This window comes from Bufo bufo, chromosome 1 (genome assembly GCF_905171765.1).
Source record: "Bufo bufo chromosome 1, aBufBuf1.1, whole genome shotgun sequence".
In the NCBI taxonomy this organism is placed as follows: domain Eukaryota; kingdom Metazoa; phylum Chordata; class Amphibia; order Anura; family Bufonidae; genus Bufo; species Bufo bufo.
Window position 1 is genome coordinate 688,626,356 of NC_053389.1, and position 21,886 is coordinate 688,648,241.

At 45.6% G+C, this 21,886-nt stretch overlaps 1 protein-coding gene across 1 annotated transcript in view; it reads right to left on the bottom strand.

The window, feature by feature from the left end:
- Window positions 1-21,663, bottom strand: part of MRPS11 (mitochondrial ribosomal protein S11) — a 37,323-nt gene extending 15,660 nt beyond the window's left edge. Inside the window, exons 1-3 of the mRNA XM_040414174.1 lie at window positions 21,550-21,663; window positions 13,106-13,207; window positions 6,399-6,497 (exon numbers count right to left, since the gene is read on the bottom strand). Coding sequence (XP_040270108.1) covers window positions 6,399-6,497; window positions 13,106-13,207; window positions 21,550-21,614 — 266 coding nt within the window. The 5' untranslated portion in view covers window positions 21,615-21,663. The remainder of the gene's footprint in view (window positions 1-6,398; window positions 6,498-13,105; window positions 13,208-21,549) is intronic.
- Between the last annotated feature and the right edge of the window lie 223 nt (window positions 21,664-21,886).

Below are 21,886 nucleotides of genomic sequence, written 5' to 3' on the forward strand. Positions count from 1 at the left end.
TATAAAGTAGCGGGGAAAGGGTACCTGTGATTTGAAGGGGCTGATGGTGCTGGGGGACATGGATGATCATGGCAATGGCATGGTGGAGCTGATGGCGCGGGACATGGATGGCATAGAAGGGCTGTAGAGTAGGAGACATGGCAATTGGGCTGGCAATGGATGGCATGGAGGGGCTTGATCTGATGGCAGTGGGGGACATCACATGGCAATGGATGGCATGGAGGCACTGGGGGAGTGGGGGACATGGCATGGGAGTCTAGCTCTGATTTCCGCAAGGGACGGTCTGATGGTGGCAGCCTGGGGGTCTGATCATGGTGGCATTGGCATGGGGGTCTGATTGCAGGCTTGCGGCATGAGAGTTTTTGTTTTTGCCTTCTAAAAATGCCAGAAAGCCTTAGAAGAAAACAGTACAGATGTGTGCAAGACAGTCAGAACTAAAGTTGCCTGAAAGTCTTCAGAGATGAACAACCAAGGGTAATGCAATGTTTAGGTCTTACTACTTCTTATTTTTTTTTTGTAAATTTAGCATTTTTTATTCGAATTTTGCTTTTAAAAGTAATTTGATCATCTTATTTAGGTTTCTTTAACAGCTTAGGCCAGGTTCACAGTGCATTGTGAACACTGGGACTCTGATCTGGCGACTGGCCGGAATCCAGCCACAAAATGCTATGTCACTGTGCAGCATTTTTTTGTCCAGATCCCCATTACAGTCAATGGGCATCCAGCTATGACAGATGCAGCCAGTGAACTCCGGCAGTCTGTTCCTCCACCGGAACATACTGCCGGAGTTCACAACATAACCTTAGATACACATTCTGGCAGAACAACAGCTTGCTGGAGCATACCGTATTGGGTATAGCCTGATACAACCAGCTATATTCTCTCATTGACTATAACGTGGTCCAAGGCCATCTGACCATGTTCCGGCATACATGCTGGGCATCATCCAAAACAGGTTTCGAATTTTTTTTTTGTCCGGCCAAAACCCAGCTTGAATGCTGTAACAATGCCGGACCTCATTACAGTCAATCGCTGCAGCAGCAGGCAGTATCCAGCTATACCCGATATGGTATATTCTTGCTGGCTGTTCTTTTGACAGAATGTATATTGCAGCTGTGAAAGAAGCCTTATGTGTGTGCAATTATTTGCTATACCACTGTAAGAAATAAAAATATTGTTTTTATAAAGCAATACATTATTTTAAGAAGGTTTTTCTTATTAGAGTACTCGATTAATCGTAAAAAAAAAAAAAAAAAAAAAAATCGGTAGAATACTCGATTGCTAAAATAATAGTTTACTGCAGCCCTACTCCGAGATGACTTCTCGTATCCAAGCATCCGAGATGTGAGCTAGCCAGACATGCTGGAACAGATGAAGACGACCTCCCACGTCATGCAGAGGAGGACTTGGGGGTATAGGGCTTGGAGCCCTGCAAGTGAGAACGCCAGGGAAGGCGAGGCTTAAAAGATGGTTTGCGCTTCTGCTCTGGGGCCGATTTGTCGGCTGGCCGCTTGGGGCTGTAGGAACTAAGAAGGGGACGAAGAAGAGGTCTGCACTTTTTAGACCTGTTGAAGCGCGTCCTACTCAATGGCAAATGGGTGCTTTTACCCCCTGTAGCATCAGAGATAATCTCATCCAGACGCTTGCCGAAAAGCCCATTACCTGCAAAAGGGAGGGACGTCAAGGCCCGTTTCGAAGCATTATCCGCTGGCCAGCAAGATAGCCACCAAAAGGACTGAAGAGCGGGCCATAAGGCTGGCCGGGTTCAGAGAGGCCTCACAGATTTAAGAGCTGGCGTGGGAAAATTGCACTGCAATATCCGAAAGTTCCTCCGAGGAGTTCGCTGAGACGAGGCCCTGATGTAATTTGTTTGCTCACTCGGTCATAACCTTGCTGACCCATGTAGAGGCAAAAACCGGGTGCAGGGCAGTGCCAGCTGCTTCAAAGGCAGATTTGGCAAAAGATTCCAAATTCTTATCCCTGGGGTCCGAAAAGGAAGCCCCATCCACCATAGGCAAGGTGGTATTCTTAGCCAGGCGTGATACCGGAGGGTCAACAACAGGAGAGGAGGACCACTTCTTTGTCAAATCCTCTGAAAAGGGATATAAGACGTCTAAATCTTTCGGCAAAGCAAAACGCCTGTCAAGGAAGTTCCATTCCTTGGAAAGGGAGGAATCAAACTCCGGGTGGTTGGGGAAAACTTTTGGCGAGCGACGGGATTGCCTGAAGGAAAAACTAGAACCCGCAGATGAAGGTGTAGGGTCCTCAACCTGTAAGGTTTCTATAACCGCTGCAATGAGATTGTCTACCAGAGCGGACAGTTTGGAAGACTGGTCCTCCGGTGAGACAAAGTCAGCGCCTGACAACTTATCTTAAGAATACGCCTCTTCTAATGAGGACATGTCGGAGAGAGACTCCTAGAAAGGCGGCGGGGAGATGGAGGAAGCAGACAACCTTTGAGGAGTGGGTGGTTTGGCCTATTTTGCAGGATGGCCGTGATGGGGAGTAGCAGAAGGATCCCCAGAAGCAGGAGATGGGTGGAGTCAGAACAAGCATGAATAACTCATGCCCCGCCCCCTAATGGCGCTGGCTGCCCGCGATAATTAAAAGGAGCATGGCTGACCAACTGGGAGGTCTCTCTTCCTCACCCCCGTACAGCTCTGCTGCCACAAGGAGCCCCGGCCGACATCGCTGCTGAGAAGTAACAGCGGCGAGCGGATCTGAAGTAGGCCGCAGTAGAAGCCGGGGCCACAATTTGCAAGCGGCACCGGCGGAGGAGAGATACACAGATGGGGGTGGGGGGGATGGAGCTGGGGATACTCACGCGTCTGGCACGTTCTGCCCCCCTGGTTCCAGCCGGGTCACTACCTTCGGTGTGCAGCCCCTTGGGAGGGCTGCTACACCGGAAACAGAGGGGACTTGTTGTGGGCGGCCATAGTGACGCGAAAGCTAGCGGGATGCAGAGGCTTTAGGAACCTCTGGTCCTCCTTGTCTACTGGAGACTGGGAAGGAGCAGCAGGCTTTGGGACCCCCTGGTCTCCCATCTCCTGGGTGGGAGTGCAGGCAGCTAGGACTGCCTGTAATCCCGCTAGAGTAAAATAAAAAATAAAAAAAATTAAAAAATTAAAATAAAATAAAAAAGTCAGCATACCAGAGGTCTGCCTCCTACGGACACTAAGCTTAAACGGTTTTAGCTTAGTCCCTGTAGGAAGGGTATAGCTGGAGGGAGGAGCTCACACTTTTGTGCTTCGTGTCGCCTCCTAGTGGCAGCAGCTATACCCAAGGTCAAGCCTGTGTCCCCCAATGATACGGATGAGAAATGAAAGGTGGAATCTGATTGGTTGCTATGGGCAACTTAGCCAGTTTTCATTTATACCATTCACCCCTACTGTCTCTATTCAAAACACAATGCTGATTGAGCGCTGTGTAAAGGAATTTAGGGAAGACAGAAGCAATGAAAACTGCTACTTCAGTCTTCTCTCCTAGGCGCTCTGCAGTCTCTGAGCAATCATTAGGGCGGCTTACACTTGCGCAGTAGATGGGCAATGCCAAGGGTCTAGGTACCAGGAACACCTGCTGTAATATGGATGGCTGGTCCTTAACGTGGACCCTCACCGACAGGGCTGAGCTGTAATACTACACACAGCTTTTAGTAATGCTTGGCTGTAAGCAGCAGGTGGAAAGAAACCAGGTAGAACATGGTCACTGCCCTCAATGATGGTCATACAGAGGGAAAGTGTCATGAACTGGAGACCCCATTGTAGGCAGGAATTATTCTGGACATTTTCTGTAGACCTCACATACAGGAGCTTTAATTAACATTTACCGGTAATAGGATGATACCGCAAATCAGGTCGCGTCCGCTAGTATTTGCATTTCAGCGTTCTGCACGAGTACAAATGACAGTAATAAAATGAAGCTGCGGCTCATCGCTTTTCCCGGGAGAGTCGCTTTGTTTTATAGTACGCTTCAATTAAACACTTAGTTATTCCGGCAGACAGACCCTCCTGTGCTGCACGCAGGGAGGCAGCCCGCGTCCTAGTCTTTTCCAGCAGGATATGTATAACTGACACTAGAAATTCTAACAGTATTGATTGCTCTTCATTAGGTCCCTTTTCCTTAACTACTGCTCAGTGACTGGTCCAGAAGGATGAATCCAAGAGCACAGCTTGAGGCTGATAGCCGAGACGGCAACCATGTGTGTAGGACGCCTCCGTCTCCCATCATCTTGACAATGTGACAGGAACAGATCACATATGTATCCACAAATCACACGACGAGATTTCCCCTCGGCAGGAAATGAGTCACCAAAATTTTTTCTCTGCCAGTTAAAGGGAATCGGTCACCATGAAATGCAGTGCGATCGGCAGGCAGCTTGTTATAGAGCAGGAGGAGCTGAGCAGATTGATGTATAGTTTTATGGGAAAAGATTCAGTATAACTTATTAATTTATATCCCTGGGCTTTGCAGTCCAGGAGGCGGTCCTATCAGTGATTGACAGCTATGTCTGTATACACAGTCACAGAGGGAAGCTGTCAGTCACTGGTAGGACCGCCTCCTGGACTTCAGAATGAACAGGAACTTAAATGAATAAATTATAAGTTTTACTGAATCTTTTCCCATAAAACTACATATCAATCTGCTCAGCTCCTTCTGCTCTATAACATGCTGCCTTCAGCTCAGACACCATGTTCAACCTGACAGGTTCCCTTTAAAAAAAAAAAAAAAATCAGATAGCGACACATATTCTTTTGTAATAATCTGTTTTTATTTTCCGATGCAGATTTATAGATTCTGTTTCCAGAAAATAATTATGGGGGCGGCCATTTTGCCTGAGCTGTTAATCGCATTTAAAAAAAATTGCTTTACGGCAGCCCCATAGACCATACCCACAATGGTCAGGAGAGGACCTCACTGACTTCTATGGGAGAGTTTTCTGGACATGCTGTGTGCCCTGTGCAGAGGTCATTGTACAAGGAAGGAATAGATAATGTCTGACCATTACCTATTGTGAATGGTGGATCCTGTCTTATCTGTGTATATAGGTGATATGTGTCATTCTAATTCTGCCTGTAATGATCAGCAGATAACTGCACTAAAGTGATTTGTACGGTCCAAGAAGTGGCTCCTATTAGGCTTGGTGGGCAATACAAAAACAGCAGGGATTTATTTATTTTTTTAATAGATATTAACATGGAAAATTAAAAATATCATAAAAAATATATTAAAACATAAAAACGTGATTTCAACAATTTGTCATTTTCTGATGACACATTTCTTTTAAAAATGTATCTGTCATAACACGACAAGGATGTGGGCAAATGTATTAACCTTACCTTCTAACATCTAAATTCTTGGTCACTATTACTGAGAAGTAAGGCTATGTTCTTGTGATGGAACCTGACACGGAACACAGATTTCGGCACCCATTCTGCACCAAAATCTGCATCCCATGTATGAATAGCATGATGCCTATTTTTGAGGCCGAAAATATGAGGATTATTCTCACTTAATGTCAATAGGGCTGATCCTGAGGACATAATACTCCATTGTGTGAACATAGCCTAAAACTTCATTTGGCTGCAAAATGCATGTGGCTATTGAGTGAAGACAAAAAGAAGGGACACTGATGGCAAGTGTAGTAATTACGGGGTTCAAGTTGATGCAGAAATGAACCTACATTTTATTATCTTGCAGGATCCCAGCATATAGACATAACTGGGAGGGTGCCACGCTTAGGACCCCATTCTGTGAGCCAAATTGGAGAGACCCTAACAACCTATGTCTAGTAGACTCAGTCCATCCATACAGGTTTCACAAGACCACCAACTAACTTAGGCCTCATTTACACAACCGTATTTTTGGTCCAGAACCAATCCGTATTTTTTTCAGATTGGATGTGGACTCAATCAGTTAAAGAAAAAAGACGAGACACATCATCCGCATTCTCTGTGAACTGCAAAATACATACGGTACGTATTTTCTCTCCGCGTCCGTACCGGTTTTCATTGCGGACCGTATGCGGAACCATTCACTTCAATGGGTCCGCAAAAAAAAAAAAAAAAAAACAGAAGTTACTCCGTGTGCATTCCGTTTCCATATGTCCGTATTTCCGTTCCGCCAAAAAAAAACATGTCCTATTATTGTCCGCCTTACGCACAAGGATTGTACTGTTCTATGAAGGGCCAGCTGTTCCGTTATAAATACAGAATGCACACAGATGTCATCTGTATTTTTTGCTGACCCGTTTTTTGTGGACCGTAAAATACATACGGTCGTGTGCATGAGCCCTTAAAGACGGCTTGGTGGACTTTGAGCACATTCAATTATGCACAAGTCTCTGGTATCGTAGGTCAGCGCCACTGCACTTCACATATTCACATCAAGACTGGACTTACTTGTTGTAAGTGGCTTTAATATGGACAACTGGCACTTCTTCATACTTCTGTCCACTCCATCGTAATGAACTTTGCTCCCCGGGCATTGGTGGAAACAGGCTGTGGGATGATCAAGCAGACGTCACTACATTTTTTCAGGAAGAGTAAAAATAATCCTCTTTGCATTTTTGAGGAATATTTTCAGCAATGGAGGAGTATGACAAAGTGCTGGTAGACTTTTTCTGGCCATAACTTTATTTTTCTGCTGATATATCGGTATGAGGACTTATTTTTTGAGAGGCAAATTGTATTTTGGGATGCATGTAAGGCTACTTTCACACTTGCGCTTGATCGGATCTGTTCTGAACGGATCCGATCATATTAATGCAGACGGAGGCTCCGTTCAGTACGGATCCGTCTGCATTAATAACTTAGAAAAATTTCTAAGTGCGAAAGTAGCCTGAGCGGATCCGTTCAGACTTTCAATGTAAAGTCAATGGGGGACGGATCCGCTTGAAGATTGAGCCATATGGTGTCATCTTCAAGCGGATCCGTTCCCATTGACTTACATTGTAAGTCTGGACGGATCCGCACGCCTCCGCACGGCCAGGCGGACATCCGAACGCTGCAAGCAGCGTTCAGCTGTCCGCCTGGCCGTGCGGAGGCGAGCGGAGCGGAGGCTGAACGCCGCCAGACTGATGCAGTTTGAGCGGATCCGCATCCATTCAGACTGCATCAGGGCTGGACGGAAGCGTTCTGCTCCGCTCGTGAGCCCCTTCAAACGGAGCTCACGAGCGGACAGCAGAACGCTAGTGTGAAAGTAGCCTAAGGCTACTTTCACACTAGCGTTTTGGCTTTCCGTTTGTGAGATCCGTTTGGGGCTCTCCCAAGCGGTCCAAAACGGATCAGTTTGCATTCTAATTGGAAAAGGATCCGCTCAGAATGCATCAGTTCAGTCTCCATTCCGCGTTGGAGACGGACACCAAAACACTGCTTGCAGCGTTTCGGTGTCCGTCTGATGAAACTGAGCCAAACGGCGACGGATCCGTTTTCACTGACACAATCTGGCACAATAGAAAACGGATCCACCCCCTATTGACTTTCAATAGTGTTCAAAACGGACCCGTCTTGGCTATGTTAAAGGTAATACAAAGGGATGCGTTCTGAACGGATACAGACTGCTGTATTATCTGAACGGATCAGTCCATGACGGATCCGCACAAAACGTGAGTGTGAAAGTAGCTTAACTTTTATTACCTTTTCTTGGAGTGGCAATGAGAAAAAAATAAATAAAAAGCAGTCGCACCATTGTGTTCAGGGTGCGGCATAATTAGTGTAGTAAATATAAAAAACGTGAATCTATGGGTCAGTGCGATTCTGGCGATGCTAATATGTATACCGTTATGTAGGTTTGTTTTTTACCACCTTTGCACAATAATAACACATCTCGTTATATCTCCACATTCCCAGAGCCGCAATCCATTAATGTTTACGCTAATGTAGCTCTACTTTTTTGCAAGGCGAGATGTCCCTTGTACCCCCAAAGATGGTACCAATGGGGGTATTTTCCGGTTTGTGTGTCCAGGAGCTCAGACATGTCATCTTTCTCCTCCTCATTGTCTTGTTACTGGCCGTTTACGAAAAATGGCTGGAGCAGCCGCCTCATTCCTCTGCTCTGTCTTAAGGCTCATGCACACAAACGCATTTTCTTTCCGTGTCCGTTCTGTTTTTTGGCGGACCGTATGCGGAACCATTCACTTCAAAGGGTCCGCAAAAACAGAAGTTACTCCGTGTGCATTCCATTTCCATATGTCCATATTTCCGTTCCGCAAAAAAAAAAAAAAATAGAACATGTCCTATTATTGTTCGCATTACGGGCAAGGATAGGACTGTTCTATGAAGGGCCAGCTGTTCCCGTAAAATTCGGAATGCACACTGAGGTCATCCATATTTTTTGTGGATCAGTTTTTTGCGGACCGCAAAATACATACGGTAATGTGCATGAGCCTACTTTCACACTAGCATGTCTCTTTTCCGGAATGGAGATCCGTTAGAGGAGCTCAATACCGGAGAAAAACACTTCAGTTTTGGCCCAATTCATTGTCAATGGGGACAAAACATAACTGAACAGACTGGAATGCTCCAAAATGCATTACGTTCCGTTTGCTTGCGTTGCCATACCGGAGAGCAAACCGCAGCATGCTGCGGTTTTCTTTAAGTCATGAGATGTGGAGCAAAACGAGATGACCCACAATGTAAGTCAATGGTGACGGAGCAGTTTTCTCTGACACAATAGTAAACGGATCCGTCCGCAATTGACTTTCAATGGAGTTCATGACGGATCCGTCTTGGGTATGTTAAAGATAATACAACCGGATCCGTTATTGTCAGTAACGGAAGAGTTTTTTGCTGATCCCTGCTGGATCCAGCAAAAACGCTAGTGGAAAAGTAGCCTTAAAGGGGTTGTTCAGGATTAGTAAAATATAACAGTTTTCTTCCAGAACCAGGGAAAACCTGTCCATGGATTGTGTTTTATTGCAGCTCCTTTGAAGTGAATGGAACTACACCGCAATTCTATGCCCAACCAATGGACAGGTATGGAGCTCTACTTGTAAAACATAAAAAATAGCCATGTTTTTCTAAAACTGGACAAAACCTTTAAGGCCACCTAGACACGGGTGCGGGTGAATGCATATAAGATTTGCATGAAGTTCCGTGCGGATTTACGTGCGTTTCTGCAGTATATCCACACCAAAAGCCACACTCTCTAACAGTGGTGTTTGATGCAGGTTTAATGTGGTTTGCTGCAGATCTCCCCCTTCATTGGAAAAGGGAGAATACTGCATACTAATTGATATACTAATTGATTACTAAAGCTGCAAACATAATTGATATGCTATTTAATTTGAAATCCACATGGAAAATAAATCCACAAAATGTACACGAGATCTGTGTAATCTCATACACTTTACTGGTACTACACTGTGGTTTTTCCGCAAGTATTCCGCAATGTGTGCAGGTGGCCCAAGTATGGTATTTTATAAGCGGAAAAATATTACAGGGTCAGACATATCTATGGACCAGTGCTAGAGAGCACTTCTACTCCATATACTGGTGTACTTTAAGAAATGCTGCGCCCAGCACCCAGAGTTACCGTAATGGCAGTTCTAGGCAGTATATTCTTTTCCATGTAAGGGTACTTTCACACTAGCGGTTTTCTTTTCCGGCACCGAGTTCTGCCCTAGGAGCTCTATACCGGAAAAGAACTGATCAGGCATATCCCCATGCATCCTGAACGGATTACTCTCCATTCAGGATGCATCAGGAAGTCTTTAGTTCAGTCATTTTGACTGATCAGGCAAAAGATAAAACCGTAGCATGCTACGCTTTTATCTCCGGCGAAAAAAAACTGAAGACTTGCTGGAATGCATTTTTCCCCATAGGAATGTATTAGTGCCGGATCCAGCATTCAAAATACCAGAATGCCGGATCAGACTTTCCGGTTTGCGCATGCGCAGACCGGTAAAAATGTGAAAAAAAGATACAAGACGGATCCGTCTGTCCGCATGACAAGCGGAGAGATTGATCCGTTCTTGCAATGCATTTGGCTGCCATGGTAACCGATTGGAGCCCCAGGATTACATTGCTGGGGCTCCAATCAGAAGCTGCCACTGCCACCAATGAGGGGGAGGGGACCCTGTGGCCACTGCCACCAATGATTTTAATACTGGGGGGGGGTTAACTGCTGCTGATCGCTGCTCCTTGCCAAAGGCAGGGTTCCGGCTATGAGATTCTGCTGCCAGCACCTGCCTCCTGTATTAGAAGTTAAAGACGACCTTTCATGAGCAGGCTACAAAGAGCGGCGCCCAGGGATCTCCCTGCACTTACTATTATTCCTGGGCACCGCTCCGTTCGCCCACTGTGGCCCAGTTACAGTCTCCTGCTCCGTATGCTAATTACTACTATCGGAGCGATGGGGAGGAGACATCAGCTTCTCTCCTGGGCGTTCCTTGTCCCTGGCTGTGACGTTCTGTGCTGCAATTGGACAGCGCTACAGCCAAGGAGAAGGAACGCCCAGGAGAGAAGCTGATGTCTCCTACCCATCGCTCCGAGCAGGAGACAGTAATGGGGGCACAGCGGGCGAACGGAGCGGCGCCTAGGAATAATTAGTAAGTGCTGGGACATCTCTGGGTGCCGCTCTATGTAGCCTGGTAACTTAAAGTCCGGGCCCATTTAAAGTCCTTCTATCATTGGTGGCGCAGTGCACCCGCTCCTCTCTCCTTCTTGGTGGCAGCGGCACAGGGTGGAGGGTGAGACTGCTTCCTTCTCCCCTGTGCTGCTGAGGGAACATGAGCGCGCTCTCGTTCTGTGATACTAGACTGCGCAGCAGCGCAGCCCAGTATCGAAAAAATGGAAATCCCGGTATCGATATGATACCGGGACAAAAATATTGATTGGGTACCGAAATTTCGATACCCGCAACAACCCTACCAGAATATTGACACTTTCCCCCCCCAAAACTGGTGTACATGCCTTACACCACATTTACCTAGCCTGAAAAAGGGGCGTGGCTTAGCAGAAAGGGAATGTGGTCTAAATGGGTCTTCATGTTTAAGAGGAATTTTTTTAAAGTAAACTAAACCAAATCTCGAATCGCCTTCCATTGCATGGAGCAGAGGCAATGACGGGAAATGGCGATCGTGTCTTTCCCCCCCACCCCCTCCCCCCGCAGTGTTCAACAATAATCGTGGCCTTACATTCAGGTGCTCAGGGGTTAATCTATACTCCCCTCATCCACTTGATCGTAGCGAGGCCATCCGCTCCAGTCTTGATTGACGAAAAACCCATCAAAGCACCTGTGGCGAGCGTGAAAACGTCACCACATGATCATGCTGGCTGCGCACAGTGAGGCCATCGCACGCGGCCAGCGTGATCACGTAGTGATGTCTTCATGCTTGCTGTAGGTCCTTTGGCGGGAGCAGACGCCTCTCCGTCATCAAGTGGGTGAGATGAGAGTATAACTTTTTTACTTTTAGCCACCATTTTAGGAAACATCGATTGGTTACCACGAATCGAAGACAACTTCATTTACCTCAACACTATTGGGAGCCAAGCAAACGTTTACGGTAATTGGCCGATTGTCAGCGGAGACGAAGCCTACACCTCTGCTGTACGGGGACAACCCATAAAAAAATGGTTTTGTTCCTGAGCAGGAATGATTTTAGGTGCCAGACGAAGGATACAATCACCCGATGAATGAATGTTTGTTCATTCTATGGGTGATCACAGACACCATCAACACTTTTGGGGGCAATTTTTTTTTTTATTGCATTTGGGTTAAAGAAGCACTCCCCTGGGTTTTTTTTTCCTCAAAACCTAAAGATAGCTCTAGAAGTATGTGAGAACAGTTCTTACTGTTACAAGTCTCCTTTACCTTTGCTGGTCCGTCCTCTTTAGCTGCATTTACTCTACTGTATTCACCAAAAATGGCTGCTCGTTCAAAATCCCTTCCCATGTTGCTGCAGTCTTGCCTACAAGTCCCAGAATACTGCTGCCCTAAAGGGTTTCCTCCATAATGTTTCCACATCCTCATCCTCCTCCTGCCAGTCTATATTCTCATTAAAACACTTAATCTTATCAGTTATTATGTTGCATTACCTAAAATAAAGGGGCCTTTAGAATAGCTAACATAGATTTATGCATTGGCTGGTCGTTTCATTTATCTGCCAAGTGTAACCCTGTGTTTGTGTGGGGAGGACAAGTTTCTAGCAGTTAAAAGGGGTCGTCTCACTTCAGCAAGTGGCATTTATCATGTAGAGAAAGTTAATACAAGGCACTTACTAATATAATGTTATTATCCATATTGCTTCCTTCGCTGGCTGGATTAATTTTTTCCATCAAATTATACACTGCTCGTTTCCATGGTTACAGACCACCCTGCAATCCATAAGTGGTGGTTGTGCTTGCACAATATAGGAAAAGGCAGTGGTCGATGTGCGCTCCCATGGTCCCGGCCATCAGAGAGGCTGACACTTTTTCTTATAGTGTAAAAGCAGGACCACCACTGATGGATTGCAAGGTGGTCTGTAACCATGGAAACGAGCAGTGTATAATGTGATGGAAAAATGAATCCAACCAGCAGAGGAAGCAATATGGATAATAACAATATATTAGTTAGTGGCTTGAATTAACTTTCTCTACATGATAAACGCCACTTGCTGAAGTGAGACGACCCCTTTAAACATGGCATGGATCTAACAGCCATCTCTCTTCTCTTCATACAGGTATATGCATCTTTTAGTAACACTGCTTGCTGTACATTATTTTCCTGCATAATCACACACGGTAGATGTATCTATTAGTAAGAGTTCCCATTTCCATTTCAGTTTTCGGTCTGCTGATCCAATTTTCTTCCGTCTGATTCCCGGTATGTTTACCGTAACGTGGCTGCTGGTCGCCATTATAGTGAATGGGGCCGGATGGAGCCTTACAAACCTCCGGCAATGCTGGTGTGCGCCAAGGTCTACAGGCTCTTTGCTGCCGGATCTCTGATGCCAGCGTGCAACTAGCCTTACTAATGGCGATTTCACTCTGACTCCCATTACACTGTGGTTATGACTGCAGAAGATTGTACATGGCGATTCATTACTTGTACCACGCGGTTTTGTCTCTTCCAGGGGCAGCAGCATCCCTATGGTGTAGGTACACTTTGGTGTGGAAACACTTACCCCACTTCTTTTGTGCTTTGGTCACTGATGGGACTGGCTGTAGAACCTGGAGACATCTGTGCGCTCGCACATAGCAGCCGGCACCAGGAAGACTTTAATGCCCTGGATATAAAAATAAAAGGAGTCAGAACATGGCACAGCATAACCTCTCTTCCCTGCATCTGCTCATCTCTAGATACAGAGCATGCCATCCATCTTCCGTTTTTAGGGCTTTGGGCACATCGTTGGAGGTATACATAATAGACATCATATACCTGCAATGGGAGACTCTGCTGTATGCCACTGATGGGCATACTGGCACCCATAATGTGTGGTATATGTCTCTTTTACAATAGCCCTCTGTACTTCCTAAGCACACTGGCCCAACACACTTTTGGCCTCTCATTTAAATGCCGCCCTATATATACACACACACACACACACGTCTGATTTATACACCAGGCGCTTTTCTCATCCTATACGCCAAAATTAGGGCTCTGATGCAGTGTCCACGGTGTCAAGCGGCTCATGTTCACGGCCATCACACACATATGTTGTGCACTTGTTGCAGCCATGTAGACAACGCAAAGGCGCAAGTTCTTGGGGACTTTGGCTGTATGTTTGGGGTCATTGTCCTGGCGCAGAATAAATTTGGAGGCAGACGCCTTCCTAATGGTATTGAATGATGGATAAGTCCCTGCCTGTGTGTCTCAGCTTTGAGGACATCATTATTCCTGGCAACGTTGAGAACAATAGAAGCAAAGGCTGGCCAAGGAAACTTGGTGCAGCAGATATGACATGTTATCCTTTACTTGCATTTGATATCGGAAGATGTAAAGCAGTGCCCATCAGCTCAGAGCTGGTAGAAACCAGTGGGAACCTGGTATACCCATCTACTGTTCAGAGAACTCTGGCCAGAAGTGGTCTTCATGGGAGAATTGCAGGTAAAAAAAAACAAAAAAAAAACAAAACACAAATTCGATGTACAAACAAGGCCAAGTAACTCAACTACAAACTAGAAACATAGAAACTGTGGCGCAGAAAAATGGCAGCAGGTGCTTGTTCCCCGAAGGCCCGGAGAGCGGTACAACAATGAGCACCTGCAGGCAACCGTGGTGGGAGGTTCCTTGCAAGTTTGGGGCTGCATTTGATCGCGGGGTGCCGATGTGTGTGCACACAGGCCCGGTCCTAGCAAAGTCCCCAGGCCTGCCTCTAGTGTATACTGACATTTAAATACAGTGCAGTACAGCAGGGAAGATCAACTTTCAGCACTCCAGCTGCTGTGAAACTACAACTCCCAGCATACACACTTGTAACATCAATACAGTGGGATGCGAAAGTTTGGGCAACCTTGTTAATCGTCATGATTTTCCTGTATAAATCGTTGATTGTTACGATAAAAAATGTCAGTTAAATATATCATATAGGAGACACACACAGTGATATTTGAGAAGTGAAATGAAGTTTATTGGATTTACAGAAAGTGTGCTATAATTGTTTAAACACAATTAGGCAGGTGCATAAATTTGGGCACTGTTGTCATTTTATTGATTCCAAAACCTTTAGAACTAATTATTGGAACTCAAATTGGCTTGGTAAGCTCAGTGACCCCTGACCTACATACACAGGTGAATCCACATATGAGAAAGAGTATTTAAGGGGGTCAATTGTAAGTTTCCCTCCTCTTTTAATTTTCTCTGAAGAGTAGCAACATGGGGGTCTCAAAACAACTCTCAAATGACCTGAAGACAAAGATTGTTCACCATCATGGTTTAGGGGAAGGATACAGAAAGCTGTCTCAGAGATTTCAGCTGTCTGTTTCCACAGTTAGGAACATATTGAGGAAATGGAAGACCACAGGCTCAGTTCAAGTTAAGGCTCGAAGTGACAGGCCAAGAAAAATCTCAGATAGACAGAAGCGACGAATGGTGAGAACAGTCAGAGTCAACCCACAGACCAGCACCAAAGACCTACAACATCATCTTGCTGCAGATGGAGTCACTGTGCATCGTTCAACCATTTGGTGCACTTTACACAAGGAGATGCTGTATGCGAGAGTGATGCAGAGGAAGCCTTTTCTCCGCCCAGAACACAAAAAGTGCCGCTTGAGGTGGGCTAAAGCACATTTGGACAAGCCAGCTTCATTTTGGAATAAGGTGCTGTGGACTGATGAAACTAAAATGGAGTTATTTGGCCATAACAAGGGGCGATATGCATGGAGGAAAAAGAACACAGCGTTCCAAGAAAAACACCTGCTACCTACAGTAAAATATGGTGGTGGTTCCATCATGCTGTGGGGCTGTGTGGCCAGTGCAGGGACTGGGAATCTTGTCAAAGTTGAGGGACGCATGGATTCCACTCAGTATCAGCAGATTCTGGAGACCAATGTCCAGGAATCAGTGACAAAGCTGAAGCTGCGCCGGGGCTGGATCTTTCAACAAGACAACGACCCTAAACACTGCTCAAAATCCACTAAGGCTTTTATGCAGAGGAACAAGTACAATGTTCTGGAATGGCCATCTCAGTCCCCAGACCTGAATATAATTGAAAATCTGTGGTGTGACTTAAAGAGAGCTGACCATGCTCGGAAGGCATCAAACCTGAATGAACTAAAGATGTTTTGTAAAGAGGAATGGTCCAAAATACCTTCAACCAGAATCCAGACTCTCATTGGAACCTACAGGAAGCGTTTAGAGGCTGTAATTTCTGCAGAAGGAGGATCTACTAAATATTGATTTCATTTCTTTTTTGTGGTGTCCAAATTTATGCACCTGCCTAATTTTGTTTAAACAATTATAGCACACTTTCTGTAAATCCAATAAACTTCATTTCACTTCTCAAATATCACTGTGTGTGTCTCCTATATGATATATTTAACTGACATTTTTTATCGTAACAACCAACGATTTATACAGGAAAATCATGACGATTAACAAGGTTGCCCAAACTTTCGCATCCCACTGTAGAAGTGAAAGGAGGAGTCTGGGAATTAGAACAGCTGGAGTGCCAGAGGTTGCTGATCCCCGCACACACTACAGGGATATGATAGTCCCCTTGTGGGAATAAAAAATTGTTAAAAACAAGTAAAATAAAATAAAAGTAAAAAATTCCTCTAAAAAACAACAACTTTTCAATGAAAAGAAAATTGCAAAGATAAAATCTCCTCTACATATTTGGCATCGCCACGTCTGTAATGACCTGTACTACACAATGCACACAACTGTATACGTTTTGCAGTCCACAAAACGTTATCCAGGATGGCACATCAATGCGAGCTGTGGCAAGAAGGTTTGCTGTGTCTGTCAGCGTAGTGTCCAGAGCATGAAGGCGCTACCAGGAGACAGGCCAATACATCAGGAGACGTGGAGGAGGCCGTAGGAGGGCTACAACCCAGCAGCAGGACCGCTACCACCGCCTTTGTGCAAGGAGGAACAGGAGGAGCACTGCCAGAGCCCTGCAAAATGACCTCCAGCATGCCACAAATGTGCACGTGTCTGCTCAAACGGTCAGAAACAGACTCCATGAGGGTGATATGAGGGCCCGACGTCCACAGGTGGAGGTTGTGCTTACAGCCCAACACCGTGCAGGACGTTTGGCATTTGCCAGAAAACACCAAGATCTGCAAATTCGTCACTGGCGCCCTGTGCTCTTCACAGATGAAAGCAGGTTCACACTGAGCACATGTGATAGACGTGACAGAGTCTGGAGACGCCGTGGAGAACGTTCTGCTGCCTGCAACATCCTCCAGCATGACCGGTTTGGCATTGGGTCAGTAATGGTGTGGGGTGGCATTTCTTTGGAGGGCCGCACAGCCCTCCATGTGCTCGCCAGAGGTAGCCTGACTGCCATTAGGTACCGAGATGAGATCCTCAGACCCCTTGTGAGACCATATGCTGGTGCGGTTGGCCCTGGGTTCCTCCTAATGCAAGACAATGCTAGACCTCATGTGGCTGGAGTGTGTCAGCAGTTCCTGCAAGACGAAGGCATTGATGCTATGGACTGACCCGCCCGTTCCCCAGACCTGAATCCAATTGAGCACATCTGGGACATCATGTCTCGCTCTATCCACCAACGTCACGTTGCACCACAGATTGTCCAGGAGTTGGCAGATGCTTTAGTCCAGGTCTGGGAGGAGATCCCTCAGGAGACCGTCCGCCACCTCATCAGGAGCATGCACAGGCGTTGTAGGGAGGTCATACAGGCACGTGGAGGCCACACACACTACTGAGCCTCATTTTGACTTGTTTTAAGGACATTACATCAAAGTTGGATCAGCCTGTAGTGTGTTTTTCCACTTTAATTTTGAGTGCGACTCCAAATCCAGACCTCCGTGGGTTGAAAAATTTGATTTCCATTTTTTTTATTTTTGTGCGATTTTGTTGTCAGCACATTCAACTATGTAAAGAACAAAGTATTTCAGAAGAATATTTAATTAATTCAGATCTAGGATGTGTTATTTTTGTGTTCCCTTTATTTTTTTGAGCAGTGTATTTTCCTCAAAAAGCATTTATATAAAAAAAAAAAAAAAATCTGATATATTTTTTTTTAAATCATTGATTTTTATCCACCCTGATGTTCTATTTCTTTTGTGGAACGGACATACGGAAACGGAATGCACACGGAGTAACTTCAGTTTTTTTGCAGACCTATTGAAATGAATGGTTCTGTATACGGTCCACAAAAAAAAAACAAAAAAAAAAAAAAAAAAAACTCGGAACGGACATGGAAAGAAAATATGTTCGTGTGCATAAGCCCTTAATCAGTAAGTTATGTGTACCCCAAAATGGTGCCAATAAAAACCACAACTTGTCCTGTAAAAAACAAGCCCTCATACGGCTACATAGACGAAAAATAAATAAATAAAGATAATGGGAAGAAAATAAATAAATACTAAAATTGCTTGGTCAGTAAGGGGTTAATGGTGTCATCAATGCCAAGAAATACAGGCCGATACTTATCCATCATGCAATATCATCAGGGTTATATAATCATCGTTGTCCTGCTGCAGAATAGAATCAGAGCCAATGTCATTACCAACTATGTTAACGTAAAGAGGAACATTGGGGGAACTTCTCATTCCCCTAATTCCAGTTCTCTTGTGGAAAAAAAAAAAACTAGCAAACGCTGTTTGCAAATTTTCGGCTGCAACTTGTGCAAAAGTCCTGTTTAGGGGGACATGGCGAGGGTGGACGTTGGGCTGGATCCTTTACATTCTTTAGCACCACCTTTCTAGGCATGTACACTGCAATTTATGACAAGGACTTTTTTTTTTTTTCCCTTTTTGCATAATGGAAACCAGACGGATCCGTTATTAATCCCATAGGGTTCTATTATGACGGATCAAAACGGAATGCCTCTTAATAAAGGCTTCTGTTTTGACTAGGCATGAGCGAATCGACTTCAGATGAAACATCCGAAGTCGATTCGCATTAAAACTTAGTTCTGTACAGTATTAGAATGTATTGGCTCCGATGAGCCGAAGTTATTGCTTCGTGAAGTCTCCAGAAACTTTGCGCAATAACTTTTATTTGTACTGTAAAAAAAAAATTATAATAATAAAATATCATTTCCTGAACTTGGTTTCGGTTCCAAGGTACCACTTGAGACTTTGAGAAGCAATAACTTCGGCTCATCGGAGCCAATACGTTCTAACACTGTACGGAGCTCCTGTTCCAGACAGTATTAGAACAAAGTTTTATGCGAATCGACTTCGGAATTTTTCATCCGAAGTCAATTCGCTCATCCCTAGTTTTGACTTCCGTCTTATGGATTCCGTTATAACGGAAAACAAAAACGGAATCCATAGCGCTGATGTGAACCCGCCCTACAACGCAAGTCTATGATAAAACCCCCACTATGAGGCTTTGAAGTGATATGAATTATCAGATAGTCTGTCTGGGATTACATGAAGAGGCAGAAGAAATTGAGCAAGCCTACATCCACAGAAGATCTGCGGTTAGTTCTCCAAGATGTTTGGAACAACCTCTCTGAGTGCCTTCAAAACCTTTGTGCAAGTGTACCTAGAAGAACTCATGCTGTTTGGAAGGCAAAAGGTGGCGACACCAAATATAGATTTGAAAGCGCGTGTACCCAGACCATGTGGAGTCCAAACAATCAGAAAATATCCAATCCTTCATTTCATATCAGTCATATTGAGTATCAAAGTTAGAAACCAGAAATCAGAGTCCACACTACAAGGTGAACTACCGTACATAGGTAAGGGACACTGGTATGGCCGGGTACTTTGGATTTCTACATGGTTTATCATTTAGTCTCGCCATTAGTGTGCGCCCTGTGGTCGTGCTGTGGCCCACAAAATGCGGGCCGTAATGCACGAACACCGTCCGTGAGGCAGCCGCAGCAGATCACGGCGGACCCATTCACTTTAATGGGTCCGCGATCCGGCCATTTCGCAAGAAGATAGAACATGTTCTATCTTTTTGCAGAACGGAAGTACGGGACGAAACCCCACGGAAGCTCTCTGTAGTCCTTCCGTTCCGCACCATTCCACATCTCCGGATTTGCGGACCCATTGAAGTGAAATGCAAATGCGGTCTGCAATAGGGCAATGAAACACCTACGGTCGTGTGCAGGAGGCCTTAGATTTAGGTGTATATTACTTCCTTTTGTGAACTAGGATGTAGTAATGTGTCACTATGGGGCTCATTTGCTCTGGTCTATAGAGCTTTATTGCTCCTCACCTAGAATTCACCTTGTAATGTGGACTCTTAGGGTCCAGTCACACGTCCGAAGAATGGGTCCGGATCCGTTCCGCAACATCCCCATTCATTCTCTATGGGGCCGAAAGAGATGCGGACAGCACACAGTGTGCTGTCCGCATCCGCATTTCTGGAGCGTGCCCCCCAATCTTCCGAAAAAAATAGAACATGTGCTATTCTTGTCCGCGGACAAGAATAGGCAGTTCTATTGGAGTGCGCAATACACTACGGACTTGTGAATGGACCCTTATTGATTGTTTTTAACTTTGATACTCAATATGACTGATATGTTCTGATTATTTGGGAACACATGCGTCCATTGTAGGAGTAATAGGAGTATATATGTGGCCCGGGCCTGGTTTTATAGGTTCTCCGAATATAGATTGGATTATTGATTTAGATTTCTCTTGTTCATTTACTTTGTATATTGTTAAATCGATAAAAAATTAACTATAAACACTTCTATTTTTGAAAGCATTCTTAGGGGGTCATTTACTATACTGAAATATGCCCTAAATTAGGCGTATTTCAGGCGCAACGTCACAGCCAGGGAGAAGGTGAGCTTTTTTTCCTCCCTGGCTGTGAAGCTCTCCTAATACTAATATATTGTTATTATCCATATTGCTTCCTTTGCTGACTGGATTCATTTTTCTATCACATTATACACTGCTTGTTTCCATGGTTACGACCATCCTGTAATCCATCAGTGGTGGTCGTGCCTGCACACTATAGGAAAAAGCACTAGGCTATGTGCGCTCCCATGGTCCCGGTGTTCTAACAAACTTCCCTACCCTCGTCACTTCCTGTTGTGACGCAGCCGCACCGGACATGACGTTCCCAGCTTTGGAAGAAGGTGTGCCGCGCCGCGCAGGTGCACAACGACGGGGTAGGGAAAATTCACACCAGAGTTGAGGAGAGGGGGCCACCTAATGTGCTTGCGTCTTACCTCTCAGCTGGCTCCAGATAATCAGACACCGCGCGTGCGCAGTGAGATTTTACAGAATAAATGGCCATGAGATCTCCCTAGCCCCACACTGCGCAGGCGCGGTGATCGGATGGATGTTCAGTATAAGAGATCTCCCTGTCCGCTGGTGCGCACGTGCGGTGTATCCCGACAGGAGTATTTAGCCGCGCTTGCGCACTGGCCTGTAATTTTTCCCTACCCTCTAACCGCTGCTGAGGCTACCGGCGCATGCGCAGTGTCAGCCGGTGTCCAGCTGGGAGGTAAGGCGCAAGCGCATTAGGTGGCCCCTTCTCCCCAACTCTGGCATGAAATTTCCCTACCCCGTCGGTGTGCGCCTGCGCGGCACACCTCCTTCCAAAGCTGGGAACGTCTTGTCCGGTGCGGCCACGTCACAACAGGAAGTGACGAGGGTAGGGAAATTTGTTAGAACACCGGCCACCAGAGAGGCTGACGCTTTTTCCTACATTGTGCAAGCACGACCACCACTGATGGATTGCAGAGTGGTCTGTAACCATGGAAACGGGCAGTGTATAATGATGGAAAAATGAATCCAGACAGCAAAGGAAGCAATATGGATAACAACAATATATTAGTAAGTGACTTATATTAACTTTCTCTACATGATAAATCCCACTTACTGCGATGATCTGATTGGTTGTCCGGGTGAAGCGCTCTACAGGCGCAGTCACGTGTATCCGCAGAGCAGTCCACATTTCTTGTATGATAGCCATGACAGTTTATCCTAGACGACCCTCCAGTATAGCACAGCTGCCCCCACTCACCCGCACGCGTGCTGCAGCACACCCGGGAGCAGCCCGGGCACCGACCTCCTCAGCGCCGAGTTCATCTCTCCCGGCGGTCAAGCAGCACGCTTCTACAAGAAGCAGAGACAGCAAGGTCACGGATTATACCATATCAACACATGGCGAGGGGAGGACGTCCAATCTCCCATATTTATACCAGCTATTTTATCCACACAAGACACTTTCTATAACTACACACTAATATACTAAGCGCATATTACTACATTACCTTTCATCGTCTTTCTAGTCATTGTAACTAAAGGAAAACTAGAGAAACGGTAAACTGACCTCCCCCTCACTGTAAAATAGGCAGCGC